We start from the raw sequence: 23,810 nt of genomic DNA, 5'->3' as shown, positions 1-23,810 counted from the left end.
AGTTGTGCTTCCACAAGATTTGAAGTAAATTTATGACTTAATTCATTAAATAACTTCTGTCAGGTGAATTTCTGCCAAGTCAGGAATATTTCTTAAGGTGTGTGTGTGTGTGTGTGTGTGTGTGTGTGTGTGTGTGTTGAGAGTTTGATGAATGTACCAGCATATTCCCCGACCACAGAAAGCTGTTCTCAGGACTGAAATCCTGAGGACCTTGACTTTCCAGAAGTCTGGACGATTTCATTGTGTTTCGCTAGGGCGGAAAATAGTCATCAGTGGTCCAGTCATACAAGAAAACTACACTTGAAGAGAGTCCAATCCATAGGAAGATTTAGAGAGTACTGAAATGCAATTTCTGTCCTACCACAGATATCTTGTCTAAAATCCCAGGGTAAACACTGAAGGCTTCACCTGTTTTTCACAGTCAATGCCTAAAGCTATAAATAGGTCTAAAGCTCATCTGTCTCCTTTTAGCAGAGAAGGGTCAAATTACAGGGGCAAAGCAAAATAATAAAATGAATATCAGCGTGTTTTATACTGTCAGTCAGTCATCCCCACAGTCTCCTGTCTCTTCCTTTCTACTGTGCTATCCTAGAATCAAGGATCCCAGCACAATGCCTCTGTTGAAACTTCCAGGTAGGTGTGCAAAAGTGTTTGTAGAGTTCACTGCTTTTAATATGCAATCAATCCTTTAACTATCATGTCAGCTCGGGAATCCTTTATTTAAGGTTCATAGTATTTTTAACAATACATTTCAGGAAAAGACAGGACAAGGTTTCCAAGGGGATTTTGGTTTTTAGTTTTAGGAGGGAGGTAATCTTCTAAAACTGTATCATGTAGTAGCATCCTTGATGATCCCAGTAGAAAACTGTGTAAGATATTTATTATCTCCTCTGCTAGTCTAAACAAAACCTGTGCTGCCGCACTTGGGAGAAGGGTCCTATAAAATGTCTTTAGCTATACCATTAGCTGAAAATCATGAGAATAATGGCAATATTAATATTAATCTGTGTATTCTGATGGTTCACAATCCAGGTTTGTACACAGAGTAATTTTCAAAATAATAATTTGTCTTTTTCATTATAAAAGTAATACATTTCATTTGAAATAAAAAGAGACATTTCACTGAAAAATAAGAGTAATAAACACTCATTTAGAGAAACTGAGAAATTTAGAAAAGTAGTTATAAAAAAAGAAACCACAATCCTCATCATCCAAAGATAACTTTTAACATGTTAGTGTTTTTCTTTCAAACTATTTTCTTTGAAAATTTAAAGAATTTTTTTAAAAAAACCACAGTTGAGATTATATTATACATGTGACTTTGTATCCTGCCCTTTTTCTGGCTTCACATTATAACTTAGTCAGTTACCATGGCACTCCAAACTCTTCCTAAACATCATTTTAAATGGCTGTATAATATTCCAATTTTCTTAACCAATCCCTTAAGTTCCTTATGATTTGTTTAAGTATAAATGTGCTCTGACAATAATATTTGTACCTAAAGCTTCTTCCATGTTTAAGGATTATTTCAGTAGAATAGATTCTCAGAAATGGCTGTTTGGTAGGTATTAATTGTTTACCAAATAATCTGTTTTCGCTTACCTGCAATCAGCATTGTATGAGAGTTTCCATCCCTCTTGATCAGGTTTTGAAAAATCACATTTTACAAGGAGTACCTTTTTAAAATTATAAACATAAATTTAAAGAGACAAATTAGAAAGGAAAAGAAAACGAAGAGCTAGATAATAACTATATTCCCAGGGTTTTCTATTGGCAGCAAATTGTAGAAAAATGGAAGGATGCGCTTTAATAACACATCCCACCACACCCCTTTCTTATACCAACCTACCTATTTCTATTCCAAAGCATTGATTAGTAGCCACATATATTTTATCTTGTTCTATTTTATTTCATACAGCTGAAGAAAAACGTGAGTATTTTGGGCTATTTTTCCTGCCATTTGCCAAAGTATCAATTTCTAAAAGATACTCTTCTTTAATTCAGAAGCATGTGTATTTTTCAGCAGTGTTTATTAATGATACCATTAAAAGCCAACAAAGATTTATAATGACCATAGATCTCCCATAGCATAGCAAATGCACTCATGAATTTTCCTGCCTCCAAAAATCCCTTTTTAAAGAAACCTCAGAGGACATTCATTTGCTATTCTGACATAAAGTAATCTTCTCCTTTAGACATTAGTTAAGGGGATCTACTGAGTCCTGCCCTAGTAAACCCTCCTCCAATGCAAAAAATTCCATGGTGAATTTTTGTGACCAGATAAAGTGAAACCCATTTTCGATAAAATTGTAACTTTTTATGTATGTTCCCCTCCATCTCAAATCAGACTTGTCCTTTGACGGACTGATAGTACTCATGGTGCCTCTGAATTCCTCTATGAGATGCCATGTGGCAGATGAAAGATCTACAACCTGTCTTTCCTACACATTAATAAAGCACTGCTGAGAAATAAGCATGTTTTTCTGGGTCTGTTGGGTGAAGCAGCAAGCATGATATTTCTTTTCTCAAGAGTTTTGCACTTCCTATGTTAATAATAATAATCCCCAACTTCTGCATAGTACTGTGTAGTTTTTAAAGTATTTCTTGGTCAATCTTTACAACAATTCTCTGAAGTTGACATTATTATTATTAATATTCCTCTTTTATGATGATGAACACTGAGGCTCCTAGTGATTATATGGCTTTACCAAGGCCACCCAGCTGTCACAGACACTTTTTCTCACTCCTAGTCCAGTGTTCTTTCTGCTTCACCACTCTACTTCTTGTTTCTATTCTCTTATCTATTCTCTATCTAAATGTGGACGTCCTAACCTCAAGACATTGCCACTCAGATGCTCCATTATCTCAAACATGCTCAAAAAAGAACTCAGCAATTATCTATACAAACCTCAGGGAGTCATCTGTACTTTACTCCATGAATTAGGTTGTCACCAAATCTTATCTACTCACCTTTTGAAATGTCAGTTTCACTCTTTCCTCTCCCTAATCACCACCACTCCCTGAAGTATTTTTGAAAGGCAAAGCTCTTGAATTAGGAATCAAATTTCAGCTGTGGTTACATGAAGCCAAAACAACTGGTTGATTCAGTGGAAGGAAATATCAACCATATAATTTTTGGTGATAATGTAAGCTACTTCTTGAGAGTAGAGTTTCTACTTTTCAACTGTCTATAGTGACTTAGGGAGATACAACCTAGAAAAAACAATGTTTAAAAACATGAAACAAATAGATGTGTGCAGTCCCACATAATGGATGCTTGTTTTGGAAGAGCCAGATCTCAAGCAAGTAAGATTTGGTTCCTGGGACTCCATTTCCATACTTTCCTTCCTGAGACCTCCAAGAGCATTGCCACAGACCCATCATGACAAGCCACTTGCATAGTCATCTTCATTCTCCTCCTCCTCATCATCAGAGCCCACTGGCCTATTTCCATTTGCTCCCCATGGTACATGAAGCCTCTTCTAATTTCTGCTTGTCATTCATCCTTTAGGTGCATGTGCTTGCCTGTGATGCTCAGGGAGGAATGATACTATTTCTGGGGAACAGTTGGCTGTGGGGTGGGGAGGCATTCTCAGGTCATCAAATGTATCTACTTAGTGTTTTGTTCGTTCCTTCATGGATCTTGGTGCTTGCCAAAAAACTAGGGATAGCATCCAAAGATGCTTGTCAGTTTCAGGAAGTGCTTGAGCTCAATGAGACAAATAGATGCATGAAGTTCAGCCAACATATTGGGCTTCTCTGTTACTCTGCTGTGACAAGCCAGGTTTGAAAACTGGCTGACCTGACTGTTAGCGTTGGTGAAGTTATGAGTCAATTACTCTCATTTCCAATGTATGCTTCAGCCTATACTAAGCCATACCATTTATTGTTTCCTTAATAACCCAAACCTAACCCCAAATACCAAATATCAGTCTGAGCAATGCTACCAAATTATGTCATTCAGTTTAATCTGGTGTTTTATTTTCCTTTAAAAAATTGCTCTCAAAAAGCATTTTCACATACATTATCTCGATGTCACAACAGCCTTGTGAGTGAAGTTTGTAGGTATTAGTATTCCCACTTTATACATAAGGAAACTGAAACAGGAGAAGGTGAAGGAGTTGGTAAGTACGGAACAGTACACTTACCTAAATTGTAATTGAAAATGTGTCATTTTGGAGACTTGTATAGACATTGAAGGGGCAGCAGGAGTGAGGGGATCTATCTCTCTGCATGCAGTTTGCTTTGTTATCACATGAAGAATGTTTGTCTCCTGCTGTTGCTCCGAATATCCAGCTGTTTGCCATTCTCATTATTTGCTACCTGCTCTTTTCTGGAAATACCAAGAGACTTTTAGAAGTATTGGAGGTTATAACTACTCAGATGGAAACAGCTGGGTGTCTGGAAAACACAATAGAACTTAACAGAAAAGCAGATATTTGATGGCCATCACCACCCTATATGATAAAACTGGTTGTCTTGTATCCTAAGGATCTTGGGGTTGTTCATTGCCAGGCTAAAGGTCATCCTTCCACCCATTTTAAGAATGGAAAAATTAAGGCAAGTATAAGTAAAATGGGCTGTCCAAAGGTCACTCATTATGGAAGGCCACATATCCACAAGAAATGGGACTCCCAACACTAGGCAGTAAATATTAGCGATTCCCCTCCCGCCCCCAACACCAGCACATCACCAAGTCATCAGGATTTGAAAAAAATGAGGTTGTGATGTGTGACAGAAACACAATATCTGTCTTATGAGGAAGAAAGGCCCTAAAGTACACATTTATTTCTCAGAACTATTTAGATCACTTATTCTGTTCAGGAAGAAGAACGCCAAGGACCAACAACCCTATCCGCATCTTTAAAACCGTCAGAAAAATTCCACCAACCTGATAGGAAGGACTATGCTGCATGGTTACTATGAAATCAAACTTAGCCCCGCCAGAAACAGGTGATCTTGGGTTAAGTGCTAGTCCTGCAAGAGCCCAATCCCATCTTTAGGACACTCTAAAGTGTGCTGTAAGAATCTGACCCGTGATTCTGAGAATGGATTTCCAAGCTACCCACACAGAAACCCACTGAAGAGAGAATAGGCATGAAGTGCCATCATGTTCCTGGCACACTGGGCGGAGAGCAGGGGAGCCATGTACCCAGGGCAGTCCTTAGCACTGTGCCTTACGTGCAGCAGAAACTCTCGGATGACTTCTGAGAAAGTGCTTGAACACTAACACGTGAAAATGCCTTTTAGGTATTGATGATGCAACACGGAGCTTTGCTGAAAAAGTGTTTGCCTCTGAAGTCAAAGATGAGGGAGGCCATCATGAGATCTCCCCTTTTGATGTGGATGAGACCTGTCCAATTTTGCACGATGAGATGCGCAAACACCTATTCCAGCTGGAGGCTCTGTCCACCCGCACAGGAGGCAGGAGGTAAGTGGTGTAAGTGGAATGTTTATTACGTTGGGACACAAGGAAGGGGAAATGTCAGGGCAGATGGTTCACTCTGAATGGTGATTCAACTTGGAGGAAAAACTCTGTCAGAGTTAAACCCACACCCCCCCCCCCAAACACACACACTGAATACACTAGGGCGAAGCAACAAGGACCAAAAAAGAAGAAAACAGTGGCCTTCCTACCTTCATCCAATCTGCCTTTGGTTGAAGCATTCCTGTTCACCCAAGCAAGAGGACATGATCTACCACGTGATTGTTCCAAACCAAAGTGGCTGATGGCTGCTGAGCACACGCTCAATTTCCACACTATATAGAAACTGGAACTCAAGGGCCTCATCTTTGGACTCTGTACTTAGTCAGCCTTAGTGTCGTGCTGCCTGATAGGAATCCTGCCCTTCAGCCAGTCTGACCTCCTCCAGGCCTCAGGGATACAGCTCTCCATTTCTGCCCTCAGGCGCTGCCCATCCTATGCCTGTGATGTGTAACTACTACTGCCTCCCCTGAACAGATCCCTCTCCACAAAGTCTGTTTATTTTCCCTTCTTTGAACTACTCTAGTACGCACTACCTGTCACTATGTGCCACAGTTTAGTTCTCAAACCTGTTATTGACCACTTACTTTGACCCCCCCTCCTCAAAACACTCCCCTCCCCCAACCAGCTTCATGGGGAGGTCATTCTGCAGTCCTTCCCTTGGTTTTATTTCTTTAAGGAAATAACAGCAATCCACCTTCTTTGGCATCCCCCATAGGACCTAACACAGGGCATGGGTCAAAGTAGAAACGGAATAAATACATGTTGATTTGAGGAAGTAATGTTGATTAAGCAACTTACAAGTTCCAGGTAGTGTGCTAAGCATTTTATAAACATTAAATCTCACAGAAATCCTGAATGGTAGACATTATTACACCACTTTTTTAGAGAGAGAGACAGAAGCTCACAGAATTTAAGGGACATGCACCAAATGACACAGGTACTAACTGACATAGCCTGTGCTTACTGCAGCACCCAGACTTCCTGTTCTGCTGGGAGTGGGCCTCCTGTGCAGGACAGTGTCATGCTGAGAGTCTTCTAGTACATTCCCTAAGACCCACTCTTCCAAGGTATACGAGGACGAAGGGAACACTCTAACATGATACCCCTTTCCATAAGGTTGGATCCTGTTTCTGACACCCAGCCCACATTTAATTTTCACTCTTTTTCTCAAAATGAAATTGTATAGTGGAACATCAACTTATCACAATGAAGATAAAGTTAACTCTTTTTATTTTTCAATTTCAAACCGAGAAAAAAGCGTTCCTTTGGACAGAGGACCATTAGTTTGTCCGTTCCACAAAGTGAAACATCTTCCACCAAATTGTCCCACATTGATGAATACATTTCTTCGTCTCCCACCTACGAGACCGTGCCTGATTTTCAGAGAGTGCAGATCACAGGCGATTATTCCTCTGGGGTGAGTTGCTTCTTGCCCCTCACATGTAGCTGCTAGAAAGATACTCAGCTTGATTGTTTCAACTTCTTTCCTTCCTCCCCTTCCTTTTGAAGAAGGTGTTAGCTCACCTGTCCTTTGCTATACTTCATTATCACATTTCAATACCAATATGCTACAACTTTTAAAAAAAATTTATTGATGATTGATATACAATGTTGTGTTAACTTCTACTGTACAGCAAATTGATTCAGTTTTATATATATATATATATATATATATATATATATATATATATATATATTCTTTTCCATTATGGTTTATCACAGGGTACTGAATATAGCTCCCTGTGCTATACAGTAGGACCTTGTTGTTTACGATATGCTATGACATATTTCTGTTTTGCTTTTATCATCTCACATAATTTCTCCTCCTTTATCTCATTTGCTTGCACATGCGAATACGCAGTAGAATGTGATGTGTGTGTTACAGAATACAGTGGACAGATTCTGGCAAAAGAACCAAAGAGAGTAGCAACTGAACTAGTCTCACTGAGGGCACCATAAAGCAGGAAAGGGAGCCTCAGGGAGGCCCGGGGGGCAGAGTGGGGAGGGGCTCTTGGGGAAAGATGGACCCAGAGCACACCTAGAATGGAGAGAAGGGCTGCAGGTAGCATTAACCAATCAAAGAAAACAGATCAGGAGAAAGAGAGAGAAAAGAGGAAAGAAGAGTGGAGAGGAAAGAAGATGAGAGAGGACTTCGCTGGCAGCGCAGTGATTAAGAGTCTGCCTGCCAATGCAGGGGACATGGGTTCGATCCCTGGTCCGGGAAGATCCCACATGCCCTGGAGCAACTAAGCCCGTGCACCACAACTACTGAGCCTGTGCTCTAGAGCCTGCAAGCCACAACTACTGAGCCCACGTGCCACAAAAACTGAGGCCCGCGTGCCTAGAGCCTGTGCTCTGCAACAAAGAGAAGCTACTGCAATGAGAAGCCCATGCACCACAACGAAGAGTAGCCCCTGCTTGCCACAACTAGAGAAAGCCCGTGCGCAGCAACGAAGACCCAACACAGCCAAAAGTAAATAAATAAATTTATTTTTTAAAAAAAGAAGAAGAAGATGAGAGAGAGGTCAGAACATTCTAATGCAGCTGCTGTTTTTCGACCAACTGTCCTTTCCAATTTCATAGCAGATGCTTACACAGTAGATTATTGCTTGGAACAGATTCTGGTATGCCACAGGGATAGTAAACTCAAGTTGCAAACAACTTGACCTGCTTGTCCTACCCAGAACAGTTGGTCAATAAATAAATCTCTGCCACACGGACTTGCAAAATCAGCATCATATTGGTGAAATTGCTGTTTAGCCATTGGTCTATGCTCCAAATATAGTTTTAATGACTGGTCCTAAACCCTCTTCTCATGTAACTGACCCACTTAGGGTCAGTTCCAAGATATTTAAAAATGACAGAGCAATGAAATGGACACTATTCTTGTTTATTCGTTTTCTGCATGGTAACATGTGTGCTCTACAAATGGCAGGGATTTTAGATGCTAAATAACTGAAACGAAATGTTTAATAGCAACGTGGCAAACAAAGTTTGGAGAAGGCCAGAGTTCAAAAAAACCACAAATATTAAAACTTGATCCCTATGTGCTTGGTGGAAATGAAAACAGGAATAAAAAGAAAGAAGATGAGAGGAAGGACAAGGCTCACAGAAGTCAGGGATTAGCTTCTCTTCCTATAAAAGCTGGAGGGCACCTGAAATCTTGGTCTGGAGTCTTTTTTTTCTTTCTTTTTTCTTTTTTTTAACATCTTTATTGGAGTATAATTTCTTTGAAGAACCAAGTATGTGGCTACACCGGGTAGCTGAAGGTGGCTGAGCTGCTGAGCTACACTCCACCTAGTTGTGGCCTGTACCTGAATCAGTCTTTGCCTTTATAACTGAACAGAGAAGTAAAGGGGGAATTAGGGCTAAGTTCCCAAGGCCATTCATCCCAGGTAAACAACAAATTCATTGTAATCAGTCCTTATTGAGCACATACTCTGTGCCAGGCACTGTGTGCTAAGTGCTGAGGACGAGAAGGTGGATAAGATCCAGCTCTTGTCCTCAAGGAGCTTTAGGTGGCTGGCCCATTAGGTAGCAAAGGAACAAGCGTGCTATTGGAAGCAGACCCCCAGACCTAGCACCTGTGCCAGACTCTCTTGGTCAAGGTCAACAAGTCATTAAAAAGAGTTCAACTGTTTAGGATTAATATCTGGACTTCAAACCATTGGGAACAAGCTTGCATTGGTCCCAGAAAGTCTTTGGGTTCTGATGATGAGCATGCAATGATCTAGAGTTATAACTGTGGGCATGTCAAGCCCAGTTGGGGATGGGGTCAGGGAAATAGGCCAGTTTTTTTTTTTTTGCGGTTCGCGGGCCTCTCACTGCCGTGGCCTCTCCCACTGCGGAGCACAGGCTCCGGTCGCGCAGGCTCAGCGGCCATGGCTCATGGGCCCAGCCGCTCTGCGGCATGTGGGATCTTCCTGGACCGGGGCACGATCCCGCGTCCCCTGCATCGGCAGGCGGACTCTCAACCACTGCGCCACCAGGGAAGCCCAAAAATAGGTCAGTTTTAGGAAATTTCCAGCAGTTCTAAGAAAAGTTTACTCTATAATCTCTGTTTTTAGTCCCAGATAAAATCCTGTTCAAAACCATCCCAAAGAATGACTTCTCACAGGATGATATTCTGATCCGTCTCTAGCTACAGAAAGCAGTGCATGGGTGACAGGGTTTGAGGGAAGTGTGACACTTTATTCCTTCCCCAATTTTTTCCACACTGACCAGCAGGTGATCTGAGTTCTCATATTACACCAACATTGTCTTTCAGTTGAGATGTTGTCTTCAGAAGCCTATACTTAAAATGTTCTTTTGTTACCTGGAGAAAGTATTGTCCATGTTAGAATGGGTCCTTTTAATCATATTTGTTAGATAATCACTGCTATCTAGCAAAAACCAAAAACAAATATGGGACTGTAAGGAAAGACTCATAGGACAGACACGTTTTGGCAGGAATGGAAGAGCGATTAAAACTTCAGGGCCTGCTCCTTGAGGGAGACCCAGGGCCCAAGTTGAGTGAGAAGTAGGAGCGGCTCAGCAGGGGCTGTGACACCCAGGAGAGCTGGGAGGTGCCAATGACAAGCTTTCCCCACTTCTCCAGTTTTCACAGGAGCTACTGTGAAATTTTCTTGGTAGGTTACGGTTGAAGATTTCGAAATGGTTTGCAAAGGTCTTTATCGGGCATTGTGTATACGGGAGAAATATATGCAGAAGTCATTTCAGAGGTTTCCAAAAACCCCTTCCCAGTATTTGAGGAACATTGAGGGTGAGGCTTCGGTAGCAAATGAGAGCTTCTATCCAGGTAAGTAATTTTCTTATATAATGTCTGGAATATAGCTTTAGGTTTAACTACTAACTGTTAAAAGTGCCCCATGATTATAAGTAACCCAGTTTTAAGATATCATAGTCATCTTTGGCTCCGTTCTCTCTCCCGCCCAAGTGCCCAATCACTTGATTCAGTCTGTACAATATCTCTCAGAACCTCCTCTCTTCACCATTCCTCAAGCTCTAATTTAGGTGCATATTTCTCTTTGTCCAGATCATTGCAATAGCTTCCTAACTACTCTGTTAAATTCTAATCTCACTTCCTTTCAGTTCATCCTCACTTTGGTACCAGTTATTATAAAACAGATCTGAGCACATCCTTCTCCTGACAAAAACCTTTAACTACGCCCCCTACAAAGTTAAGTCCAGTCTTGAGCCTGGCATTCAAGGCCTACCACCATCTAGCCTTCTAACTATGTTTTATTTATCTGTTATTTATTTATTTTTGGACTTGCACACTCAATCTATTTATAAACTTACCTCCTTTACTCCACCTTTGAACTCTTTGTCCTGGTTGGAAGCATATCCTGTTGTCCATTTAGTTCAGCACATTCCTGCCCCTGTACTGTTGCCATGCCATTCCCTGTGCTGCATTGCCCTTCCTTTCACTTTTTTACTATATGTCCAAATGTCCAGATCCAGTCTCATCCTTCAAGGTACAGCTCGACCATTATCATTTCCTTCCTTCCTCTGACCTCTGTACAAAAGTAAACTACAGGTTTTGACTTTCCATAGCACTTTATTTACATATCTCATTTTTACTTTCTTTCTTATATAGTACATATTTTTAAACAATCATATTTTAATAATTTCTATTGTATAACTGTATCATAATTTATTTAATCAATTCCTATATTTAGGCGTTTAGATTTCTGACTTTTAAAAGTTTATCTCCAGGGCTTCCCTGGTGGCGCAGTGGTTGAGAGTCCGTCTGCCGATGCGGGGGACACGGGTTCGTGCCCCGGTCCGGGAAGATCCCACATGCCGCGGAGTGGCTGGGCCCGTGAGCCATGGCCGCTGGGCCTACGCGTTCAGAGCCTGTGCTCCACAATGGGAGAGGCCACGGCAATGAGAGGCCTGTGTACCACAAAAAAAAAAAAAAGTTTATTTCCAACAAGGTTACAATAAACATCTTTATTAAGACATCTTTGTACAATTGCTCTATTATCTTTAGGATTAGACTTCTAGAATTGAAATTCAGGGGAGGCAGCTATTTAAGGTTTTTGAACTATCAACTTGTTATGTTGTTAAAAATTTCCAGTTCTAGAGCTTCTTCTCTTTAATTCCTTTTAATATTAAAATCATAGTAAACATGTTCCAGTTTGGTAACTCATAACATTGGTTTGTTCATCTTCTATAGTATTGACATTTAGGATGACTTGCCTTTGTTTCTCCTAAATTATACTTTATCTCTCTAGTATATTTAAGAGTAGGGACTCGAAAGTTTATACTTGACATAGCAATGTACTGTCTCACTTCTTTCGTGTTCCTTATCTCAGTTTTGGATAGAAAATGTGCCAACATTTTCTGTTTTCTTTTTTTTTTTTCTTTTGGTCATCAAAATTTATACAGCAGGTTCTTTTTTAAAAATATATATATATGTTTCTTAGTAAATTTATTTATTTATTTATTTTTGGCTGCGTTGGGTCTTCGCTGCCGCACGTGGGCTTTCTCTAGCTGCGGAGAGCGGAGGCTCCTCTTCCTTGCGGTGCGCGGGCTTCTCACTGTGGTGGCTTCACTTTGTTGCGGAGCACGGACTCTAGGCATGCGGGCTTCAGTAGTTGTGGTACTCGGGCTCAGTAGCTGTGGCTCGCGGGCTCTAGGGCACAGGCTCAGCAGTTGCGGTGCCCGGGCTTAGTTGCTCCGCGGCATGTGGAATCCTCCCGGACCAGGGCTCAAACCCATGTTCCCTCTATTGGCAGGCGGATTCTTAACCACTGCGCCACCGGGGAAGCCCTATACAGCAGATTCTTATTAGTTAACCATTTAATACATATTAGTGTATATATGTCAATCCCAATCTCCCAATTCATCACACCACCCCCCTAAAACCTAAAACTGCTCAAAAAAATTGTCTGTTAAAAAATAACCACTCTAAATTAAGACTGATAGAGAAGCTTGGTTTAAATAAGGAAAAGGCCCAAACTCTACATTTTAACGGTAGTTTTACTTTTATTTCTATGCAGTTATCTCAAATGTTAATAAAATGCTCTTAACAGGAAGATTTTAACAATTTTAATAAATAACGAAAATGGTTTGTAAGAAGTATTGCAATTATATAAACAGAAATTCTGAAGAACTTGAAAATCATTCTTACACTAGATAAAATGTTATTGTTATTTTATACTACTAATTTAGTCACCTTTGGGAAATAATGTAAAAATAAACTTTAGCTTAGCTCTGGATAATTACAACTTATGACATACAGAATTCCATACAAATGAGATCTTACAGTATTTAACTTTGGTTATTTTTATGTGGTCATTCATTCTATGTGCTGATATATTATTGTGTGTTTTATTGAAAAAGTCTTTACCCCTCCCATGAAGAAGAGAGAAGACCCCTTCCGAACAGATAACCTCCCGGAAAACCTCGGTTATCACCTCAAAATGAAGGACGGTGTGGTTTACATCTATCCTAATGAAGAAGCAGCCAGCAAAGAGGAGCCTAAGCCACTTCCTTACCCAAATCTGGACACCTTCTTAGATGATATGAATTTTTTACTTGCTTTAATTGCTCGAGGACCCGTGTAAGTGTTAAGACCTAAACTACTGCTACTATTACTACTACTAACAGTAAGACTACGTATTAATTAATTGCTTACAAGGTTCAAACACTATGTTAAAACCTTCATGTGCATTGTTTCTTTTTCTCCTCACAATCGTTCTATGAGGTGGGTATTTTTATAACTCCCAATTTACACGCTGAGACTTTGACGAGTTAAGTGATTTGCCCAAAGTCACACAGGTGGCTGAGACAGGCTTTGAGCCCCAATCCTCCCTCATTATTATTTATGTACAGTTTTGATGAAAAGATTAAGTCCTTGGAGCCCAATACTTTTCAAGTTAGATTAATGCAGAGTAAGCCAGTTCCATTTGGAAACAAACATAATAGTTTTCTACAGGTTATAAGGGTCCTGATGGTTTTGAAATTGTGACTGTTTTCCTTAGATGTCTGGAATTTTTTACAATCATGATTTAATTTTCACAGTAAGACCTATACCCACCGGCGCCTGAAGTTCCTCTCCTCCAAGTTCCAGGTCCATCAGATGCTCAATGAGATGGATGAGTTGAAGGAGCTGAAGAGCAACCCCCACCGGGATTTTTACAACTGCAGGAAGGTAAACATATTCGGTGCTCAGGGGTCATTCCTGGACAAAAACATTAATCCACTTATTTCTTGAACAGGAAAGAAAGATACTGTTTTTCTGATTCATGTAAGATTTCTGCAGGTTCAGTAGAACTTCATGAAAGGAGATAGATGATGTCTAAAAGATTAAAATGCCTTTTCTGCTGTTTTCTGCATAGAAAGGTTTATCACATTATTGCCATAAAAAATTATAGTTATCATCAACAACAAAAATAATAAAAACGAATAGAACCTCAAAAACCACTATTCTAGGATTTGAAAGGTCTTCACTCTAGTCCTCTTTCTTCTACTTCCTGACTGTAAGACATTGGGGAGGAAATGATTAAATATTTCTGAGTTTCAGTTTCCTCATTTGTAAAACTGGGAAATATATCTGCTCAATCTAGCTCATAAGAGGATTGTGAATAGCAAATGGAAAACTAATCAACTAGAAACACTTCCAAGATGTGTTCTGACCACTTAAATGATTGCAAGGAAGTGGGAGTAGGAAATATATGAGCAGAGGTTTGGGACAAATCCCTGGCTCAGCCACCTGTATAACCTTGGGCAAATTACTTAATCTATCAAAACTTCCGCTTATAAAATTGTACTCATAAAAATACCAACTCATAAGTGCCATCGCTGTGCCATGGCTTCATCATTTCAACCTTTCTCCCTTTGGGGCTGAAAGCTGTAGCAGCTGCTTCACTTCCAGCTGTGTCTCATGGGTGGAGAATTGTCCCCAAGACTTTTGTGTGGATCAAATGTAGGAAGTAAATTTGATGCACAGATATCCAGGAGAAGCAGGCAATATTACTGTATCCAGCCTAAACTTTCACATCCTCACAAGGGCACAAAAAGGTGCTACGGGTTCATTCTTTGCTCGGCCACCTCCACCAGCTGCCAGGTCACACCCCTATCATATACTCCTTTCTCCCATCAGAGTGGGATTGGCAGGTACCACAGAGAAGCATAACTCAAGCTGATTGTTGGTTTTTCTTTGTCTGAATGTACACACAGGTTGATACCCATATCCATGCAGCCGCTTGCATGAACCAGAAACATCTACTGCGCTTTATTAAGAAATCTTACCAAGTCGATGCTGACAGAGTGGTCTATAGCACCAAGGAGAAAAATCTGACCCTAAAGGAACTTTTTGCTAAATTAAAAATGCATCCCTACGACCTGACTGTTGATTCTCTGGATGTTCATGCTGTAGGTTGAAAAGATAATGTCAGTTTCATCTAATTCTCAGAACCCCACACGCCTTTCCCCTACAAACTCTCCCTTCTCAGAGCCCGCTAAACTACATGGGCTTACCATGCTAACTGAAAGAACCCATGGACAACTTTGAGGTTCTCTCATTGTCAGCTGTATTGGATTCCATTCTTGGAGCCCAAGCCCTTCTCCTGTTTTGTTTTTTGTTTTTTTAAATAAATTTATTTTATTTATTTTATTCTTGGCTGTGTTGGGTCTTCGTTGCTGTGCATGGGCTTTCTCTAGTTGTGGTGAGCTAGGTCTGCTCTTCATTGTGGTGCGCATGCTTCTCATTGTGGTGGCTTCTCTTGTTGTGGAGACAGGCTCTAGGCACGGGCTTTAGTAGTTGCAGCACGCGGGCTCAGTAGTTGTGGCTCATGGGCTCTAGAGCACAGGCTCAGTAGTTGTGGCGCACTGGCTTAGTTGCTCTGCGCCAAGCCCTTCTCCTGTTACCAGGCCACTGTTCCTTGTGGCCATTCCCTAACTCTCTGTGTTCAGGCAGCTCTGATAAAGATATACTTGTGCTCCTGTTTCCTGATGCAGGGACGTCAGACTTTCCAGCGTTTTGATAAGTTCAATGACAAATACAATCCTGTAGGAGCAAGTGAGCTACGGGACCTCTACCTGAAGACAGACAATTACATTAATGGGGAATATTTTGCCACTATCATCAAGGTGAGGAGAAATCAACCAGATCTATGGTACCTGGCCTGGTTCTTGAGGAGGGGGAAGAAGAGAGGGAGGGAAGGAAGGAGAAAAGAGGGAAGGAAGGAAGGAAGGAGGGAAGAAGAAAGGGAGGGAGGGAAGAAGGAGAGAGGGAAAAAAGGAAAGAGAAAAGAGGGAAGGAAGGAAGGAAAGGAGGGAGGGAGGGAGGGAGGGAGGGTGCTATCCCTGGGGTCAGGCAATACACAAATGAATGTGATAATTTCTTCTGAAACATTCACTGTAATGACTTTCAAAGACCTTGATTCCTAGGACAGAGACCCTAAGGGTGTGGATTTAGGATTAAGGACCTGGCTATTCCAGGCTTTTGGAGTTGTAAGTTCAGGAAGAATTAGGATCAGAATCCATCCTGATCTTCATGACACCTGAACATTAGGAGGCAGCAATGACAGGTGCAGTTGGGAGATGTGTGTTTGGGGAGATAGGGGGCATATGAAAAGCTGAATCTCTTTTGCAGCAGTGCCTTGGGATTTCATCATCTTTAGTCTGACTCTTTTTCTCTCTAGACTCCATTACATCCTATTAGTCTTTTAGCCCGACTAGCTCCCCCTCACCTCTCAGGCTCCTTACATCTTAACCTTGATAGTTTTCCTCTGACTGCCTTTCACATTTCCTCTGTTCTTCTTAGTACCCATCTCCTCTCCCTAGACCCCACAGGTTTAGACCCCTGAGGGACCCGTGGGAATTCCTGGCTTTGGACTCCTCTCTTGGCTTTGCAGGAGGTAGGTGCAGACTTGGTGGACGCCAAGTACCAGCACACTGAGCCCCGCCTGTCTATCTACGGCCGCAGTCCTGATGAGTGGAGCAAACTCTCCACCTGGTTCGTCCGAAACCACATCTACTGCCCCAACATGACATGGATGATCCAGGTCCCCAGGATCTAGTATGTACCCACCCACTGGAAACCCTGAAGCCTGCCTTCCTCCCACCTGCCTCACGTCCTCCACACCAACAAGGAATGTGCAGCACATCTGGACAGAAATAAGCTTTGTTAAACAGCAGTCAGTACTGGGGCCCGGGTGCCTGGTTTTGTCCCTTCTGGGTTTAGCACTCTTGATGACAGACAGGAGTTAGGAAGATCATTTCAGTTCAGTTTTCTAACCAGGTTTTTTGGCTTTGTTTTGTAAAACAGGGGACTTTATGCAGATCACAAAATAACTTCTTGAGAATGATTAAGACTTAAGATAAGAACTATATACATTTTACTATACATTTTCTTTCTCTTGGTCTTCCTCTCTGTGTCCAGTTCACTCTTTCCCATGCGCATCTGTACTGGGGTGTACCTTTCTTGTATCAGAACCTCTACCACTGTCTGTCGATTGTCTCATCTACAAGTGCTCAAGTTCTCCATGATTAATGAGTATTTATCAATGGTATTATCACCTGCTAATTACTCATTGCCCTCAGGGATGTTCATATCATTGATCTTTTATCTAACTTAAGTGTTTATATATATTGTCTAGCCACCTACCTCCATGCTGTGTGTGCCCTGTGACAACGCAAGAGTTTTATCCTGTCTCTTTAGCCAAAAATAAAAGTAGCTTTTTGACTGGAGTAAAACATCCTGTCTAATATCATTAAGGAAGAGATATTAAAGCATTAGAGTGTGGTGGTTAGAAGCATGGGCCCTGGCTCTGGACTGGCTATGCTTGAATCCTGGCTCTACCACTTACTAGCTGTGTGACCTTGGCAAGTTGCGTGACCTCTCTGTGCCTTAGTTTCATCATCTTTAAAATGGGGTCATAATGGTACCTAATTTATTGTGTTTTATGAGGATTAAATTAGCTAATACTTCTGGCCACTTAAAAGAGTGGATGGCATATATTGGGTGCTATATAAGAATTTGTTAGATTGCCCCCTGGCCACAGCATATCATAGGTGTTCTTGATAACTGTTTCACGCTCACGATACCACACATGTAAAAATCATTGAACCTTTCATGACAGAGTTCCCATACTCTTCATTTTCTATCTGGACTTAGCTGTGAACGTTTAGTTTTCTTACCACAGAGGATTTGTAGAAGATATAGGGGCATGTGGTCCAGCAAGAAATTTATACCTCCTATGCCAAACCCAAACTGAATCCTTCTTTATGGGTAACCAAGAAGAATGTACCAGAGTGGACCTAGGATGGAGACACTACGTCTTCTCCTGAACATGGCATTTAGTCCTTTGCTTGCATCTGGTCCTTTGCTTTGAACTATTAGTCCAACAAATCTTTTCCTCCTAAATTCTCTTCATTCCTGCCTCTAGTGATGTGTTCCGATCTAAGAATTTCCTTCCACACTTCGGAAAGATGCTGGAGAATATTTTCATGCCAGTGTTTGAGGCCACCATCAACCCCCAGGCTCACCCAGACCTCAGTGTCTTCCTCAAGCATGTAAGCATGGCCCTGAAAGCCTTCCTATGGCTGCACATGAACTAGCCCGCCTACCTAACCATGATTAATTCTTGATGCTTATCTCTGACATTTGGTCCTTGCCTTTGGAAGCAGAAAGTTTGTCTGAGGGCCGGGACCCTGCCTTCAGACTGAACCCATTACGTGGCTCACTCTTCCTGACAGATTACTGGCTTCGACAGTGTGGATGATGAGTCCAAACACAGCGGCCACATGTTCTCCTCCAAGAGCCCTAAGCCCCAGGAGTGGACCATGGAAAAGAATCCATCTTACACTTACTATGCCTACTATATGTACGCAAACATCACGGTGCTCAACAGCCTGAGAAAGTAAGTAGATGAGAACTGGAGCTAGAAGGAGAATCTATTTAGCACACCTCTTTCCTCATACATTGGCACCCTAGGTGATTGAGGGCCTACGCTGCTGGGATGCTGCCAGCTGGCTCAGAGCAGAAATTTCTTTCCCTTGTCTTTTTCTTCGGTTTCTTTATTTATTTAGGGGCAGGAATGGACAGTTTGGAGCCTTCAGTAACTTTCACAGTTCCTTTTCTTTGGAAGTTTAGGAATTTACACTAATCACTGTGCAATTTACTATAAAATTCCATACATTTTACCTTTCTTGATATATCTGGGTAAGGAATAAATAGAGGACTATCATAATGGGGTTTTCTGGAAATGTTTCCCCGCTAAAGTGTGAGTAGGAGAAACAACGACATGGTGATATTGGTAAAAGTTGGGTGGAAACTGAAGATGTTTCTGTTCAGGTAATCAAAACTTTCCTCCATACCCTCATATCCTATGTTGTCTCTTTTTTCAAAAAGCCTGTGTTTGGGAAGAATTAAGATTATGATTTGGAATTGTCAGTTTTGCTGAATACTTTGGATACCCCACTCCCTTTCAGAGTGTTCTGGTGTTTCCTACCAGATTTTCTTATAAATCACTCTATGCCCAGCATTGTTGCCAGGTCCCAGTCAGTCACCTGTGATTGCTATAGTAGCTCCGTTTCCCTAGGGAACGAGGCATGAATACGTTTCTGTTCCGACCTCACTGTGGGGAAGCTGGAGCTCTCACCCATCTCATGACAGCATTCATGACAGCAGATAATATCTCTCATGGCCTGAATTTAAAAAAGGTGAGTTGGAAGCTCTCTTCTCAATATTAACTTTTATACTGGAGCTAGAGGAACAGCATTTTTTCCCCTTATCATTCTGTCACAAGTCATTATCAACACTGGAATCAAATTAAAGTAGAGCAAAAAAGATTTTTGAGATTATTTAGTGCATCTCATTTTACAGAGGCCCGGAGAAGTAAAGGAAGTTGCTCAAGATTACCTAGATAGTTGGTGGCAGGGAGGAGTTAATGCAGATCGCCTGACTTGCATTTTAGAACTCTGACAAGGGATAAATCAGAGGCAGCTTGGCTTACCTGAAACTGGTTTTCACCAGATTTCATGTTATAGCATGTTTTAAAATGCCTCTGGTGTGAGTCAGAACTTTCTTGTAGGGAAAAAGAATGTTTCAAGGTGAAGTCTTTTGCCTAACTAACTAGACAATTAAAACACAAACAGCTGGGTTTGACTCAATGCTTCTGAAAATTGATCCCAAATAAATTTCTTCTAAATAGTATTTACATTTAAAAGCTATTATTCTTCTTTACAAGGGGATTTAAAGAATAGGTGATAATTTTGTTGAAAGGTAAAACTTGAGGTAACCAGGAAGTTTTAACTTTTCTAGTTTGTATCCCTTTCTCAACATTAAAAAAATTTTTTTTCACTCTTCCTTTACAGAGTCCTGTGTTACAGTATTTGTTTTTCTTAGCCCAGATTCCCATTGCTATGTCGCCATTAAGTAACAACAGCTTATTTCTAGAATATGCCAAAAATCCGTTTTTAGATTTCTTCCAGAAAGGGCTAATGATCTCACTGTCTACAGATGACCCGATGCAATTCCACTTCACCAAGGTACACATATGGAATTTTGAGTAATACAAGTATATTTTTGCTGAAATGTTGTTTACCACCCAGAATTTTAAAGTCAAATCAAGATATTTCATTATTCTTTTTGTGCAGGATGTGGGTTATTTCTTTTAATGCATTCCTTTTTCTTCCTTTCTTTTTTTTTTTTTTTTTGGCCTCATTTAAATAAATAACCCAAGGAGCCCCTAATGGAAGAATATGCCATTGCTGCACAAGTCTTCAAGCTGAGTACCTGTGATATGTGTGAAGTGGCAAGAAACAGTGTTCTGCAATGTGGAATTTCTCATGAGGTAGACCTGCCCTTGACTGGCTCTCCTTCTGAGTTTAGAATTTGGCAACTTGAATATTGAAAAATTAGTTGGGGAAACATGTTGAAAAATTATTTCACAAATCATGTGCAATTACTATGGACAGGGACTAGAAAAAATTATTCTGTCTCTCTGGCCATGCTTTTTGGGCAAGGGAAATAAAATATAATTGATTTCTCAGCAGACCGTGCACATTGAGGTACTGGATGAGTGCTTTTAATGGTTTATTGTTTTCCTCTTGCCCGTAGCTAACATAAGGAAGGAATCTTGGTGGAGGATGTAATTATTGTCTATATCAGGGTAAAAAGAGACAACAATCATTCTGTTTCCTTTTCTCTTATAGGAGAAAGTAAAGTTTCTGGGTGACAATTACCTTGAAGAAGGTCCTACTGGAAATGATATCCGAAAGACAAATGTGGCCCAAATCCGCATGGCCTATCGCTACGAAACCTGGTGCTATGAACTTAATTTAATTGCTGAAGGCATTAAATCAGGAGAATAAAACAAATAAACCAAATAATAATATGGGTGAGATTTTCATTGTAGAGTGTGAATAACAATAGTTAACAGTAATTGAATCCCTACTACAAGCCAAAGATTGTATTAGATATTGTTCCATTGACATTATTTCATTTAATGTTTTGCACAACTTTATAGGTATTATTACCTCCATTTTGGGGAAGATGAGTAAACTGAGGTTGGTGAAGTTAATAACCTGCACAATTGTACAACACAGGGAATATAGCCAATTTTTTATAATAACTGTAAATGGAATATAACCTTTAAAAATTATGAATCACTATGCTGTACACCTGTAACATATAGTAGTGTACATCAACTATACCTTAATTAAAAAAAGAGATGACCTTTGATAAAAAAAATAAGCTGCACAAGGATGCACCTAGTGAGAGGCAGCAATGAGGACCTGGGTTTTTCTGACTCTTGAGTGTCCATGACTTCCAGGCAAAACGGTTATTAAGGCAGGGCAAAAATACAAGCAAATGATGGGACTTCCCTTGTGGTCCAGTGGTTAAGACTCTGCACTCCCAATGCAGGGGGCCCAGGTGCAATCTCTGGTCAAGGAACTAGATCCTGCATGCCACAACTAAAATATCCTGTTTGCCGCAACTAAGACCCGGCGCAGCCAAATAAATAAATAACTATTTAAAAAAACAAAAACAAAAACAAGCAAATGATTTGATATAGGGAGAATGTAGGCTTTTGGTTTATAGAATGAAACTTGCTATAGGCACTTAGACTTCTGAAAAGTCCTTTTGACAGGATACATCTGAAGGGTGGCTTTCTTAGACAAAAACAGGTGTACCCCAAGATAGAAAATCTGTAATTATGAGTTATTACACTTATGGAGAATTTATCTTATGAAAGGATTCTTAGTTTTAAGGATATAATTGACAATAAAGTTATAGTCAGCTGTAGTGGTACGTTTTAAACGATTTCACTTACCAAAATAAGATACACGTGTAACTTTTTAGAAACATTCCTGTTACTCAAGGTCAGGTGGAATTCAATCCAATTAGCCAGACCATACTTCTATACGTATACAGTTGTGTTGCCATCTAGTGGTTGGGCTGATACTTCATTCCACTTATTCAATAAACAATTACTGATCAAACATCTAAAGTACCAGGTACTATTCTAGGCAGCAAAGATATAAAGAATAAGATTTCACTTCTACTCTCAAGTTATTCACAGCAAGAAGTTATAGTATGAGTGGATACAAAAGTGAAAAAGAGCATTTTGTGAAACATCCCAGAAAGTAATGACGTTTCAAATGGATAAAAAAAATTAAAAGCAAATTCCTGCATGCTTCCACATTCTGTACAGGTAGCCATAAGCATAGGCATGATTCCAACAGCATGTTTGTACTAGCCCTGGTGTTAGAATGCTCTCCCTGGTTTCTGAAGTTGAAGTTCTGTTTGCTGAGTATTTGTAAGTCCCTTGGAAAACCTGATTTTATTTTACCTTGGCCTCTTTGTCATCAAAATAATATAAGTTGCCAAATTAAACTTTCTATTCTCAGATTTTAAAAGGCATGAACTACCATTATGTATATCTCCATCTTACCCATGAGAGGGCAGTAGAATACATACATGTTAATTCATTTATTACATCCATGCAGATTTGGTTTCCAATTTGGTACTTGGAATTCGATTTGCTCATTTTGTCATATAGTCTCCTGGAATTCAAAGTTTGAACTTTGAAATAAATTTGAAATTCCAAAGCCACACTATTCTAGCCCCAAATTTTATCTTAAACAATTGTTTGGGAAGTTTTCTAAATACATAAGGGATTTTTTGGTGGTGAGCAGGAGGAGTCCATAAAGATCAGTGTTCAAAATTTACTACAAATTTATTTCCTCATTGAGACATGATTAAAAATATGTCTTGTCAAAAAAATATGTCTTGTCATTCCTCTTTTTCTCCCCCCCATCACAGAAGAGACTTCCTGTTTCATTGTCCACGGCTCATGGTTTCACAGTGGTTTGGGACATGCAGCTTTTATTGCTTTGGCTACGTTTGGCTTGTGACAGTCATCTGTGATGTGTAACCAAACACTGCTCTTTCTGGCCGTCTTCTATTTTGGTACCTCTATGCGAACAGATATGGGGAGTTTGATCACCAAATCCAAGAGGTTCTGGTGGGGGTGGGGTGAGGTAGGGTGGAGTCGGGCGGGCAGAGGCAGGGTGGGGTGGTTAGCAAGTGCCTGGGAAACAGGCTCGAATCATCCTTGACTCGCAGCCTTAGTGAAACTGGGCTGCTGCTCGCAGTAGGCACTGCGCCATGCACATACCTGAGTATGAGTGTGTTGCAGGCGTAGCGCTTAAGCATGTGTGTCACAACAGGGCGTGGGAGCCGACCTCAGGCACTGGGAGTATCAAAGGCAACCCTGCTCTGGGATTTCACGCCTCAGGTGTCCGGAGCGTCATTTGCATCTGTGTATGTTTCAAGTAGGCGCTGTCCCGCAATTGCCGGAGAAATGTTTGTTTCCTCCTTGAGCTCAGCCCGAGAAATGGTGCTGCTCTTTCACTGGAGACACCAGGCCTACTGAGCCCGGTGGCAGGAGACAATTCTATGGTTTCTTTGAGTGAGGTGCCATTTGGATTCCTTGATTAGGCTTTCTCTCACGGGTGGTTGTGAGGAGTCAACCTTCGTGTAAAGTCCTGGTCCTTCGCCGTGGGGCCTGTCGGACGGCAGGCACGGCAACGGCGAAGGAGCTTTGGCTAGAGGCCCTCGGCTGGACGACAGTGGCGCCGGTAGCCTGCCTCCTGGGGCCGCACCCTTTCGGCGCCCAAGGTCCTGGGCAAGATTCTGGCCCCTACGCCGAACTCCAGAGGGGGCGGTTCCCCTCTGGACGGTCCCCGGGCGGTGCCGGGGGCGGGCCCGACCGTGAGGGGTGGGAACAGGAACCAATAAGAACAGGACTTTGCCGGGGCGGGGCCTGCGGCCGGGCCTGTGGGGGCGGGACGGAGCCCA

The 23,810-nt window shown here is 41.2% G+C and overlaps 1 protein-coding gene across 1 annotated transcript; it reads left to right on the top strand.

Annotated features, from left to right (window-relative positions):
• Nucleotides 1-512: 512 nt before the first annotated feature.
• Nucleotides 513-20,836, top strand: AMPD1 (adenosine monophosphate deaminase 1). Its single transcript, XM_027091023.1, is given in 18 exon segments — nucleotides 513-548; nucleotides 550-601; nucleotides 604-633; nucleotides 1,919-1,930; nucleotides 5,251-5,431; nucleotides 6,740-6,905; nucleotides 10,121-10,286; nucleotides 12,839-13,058; nucleotides 13,520-13,649; nucleotides 14,678-14,872; nucleotides 15,458-15,589; nucleotides 16,357-16,520; nucleotides 17,890-18,016; nucleotides 18,200-18,363; nucleotides 19,045-19,165; nucleotides 19,820-19,993; nucleotides 20,188-20,298; nucleotides 20,660-20,836. Coding segments are annotated over 18 exon segments (2,340 nt in total). The 3' UTR covers nucleotides 20,819-20,836.
• The last annotated feature ends 2,974 nt before the right edge of the window (nucleotides 20,837-23,810 follow it).

Source organism: Aethalodelphis obliquidens, unplaced genomic scaffold (assembly GCF_003676395.1).
Source record: "Aethalodelphis obliquidens isolate GAN/ISIS:26980383/991018 unplaced genomic scaffold, ASM367639v1 scaffold70, whole genome shotgun sequence".
NCBI classification, from domain to species: Eukaryota; Metazoa; Chordata; class Mammalia; order Artiodactyla; family Delphinidae; genus Aethalodelphis; species Aethalodelphis obliquidens.
The sequence above is the reverse complement of the archived record's forward strand: the minus strand, read 5'-3'. Positions and strand labels throughout refer to the sequence as shown.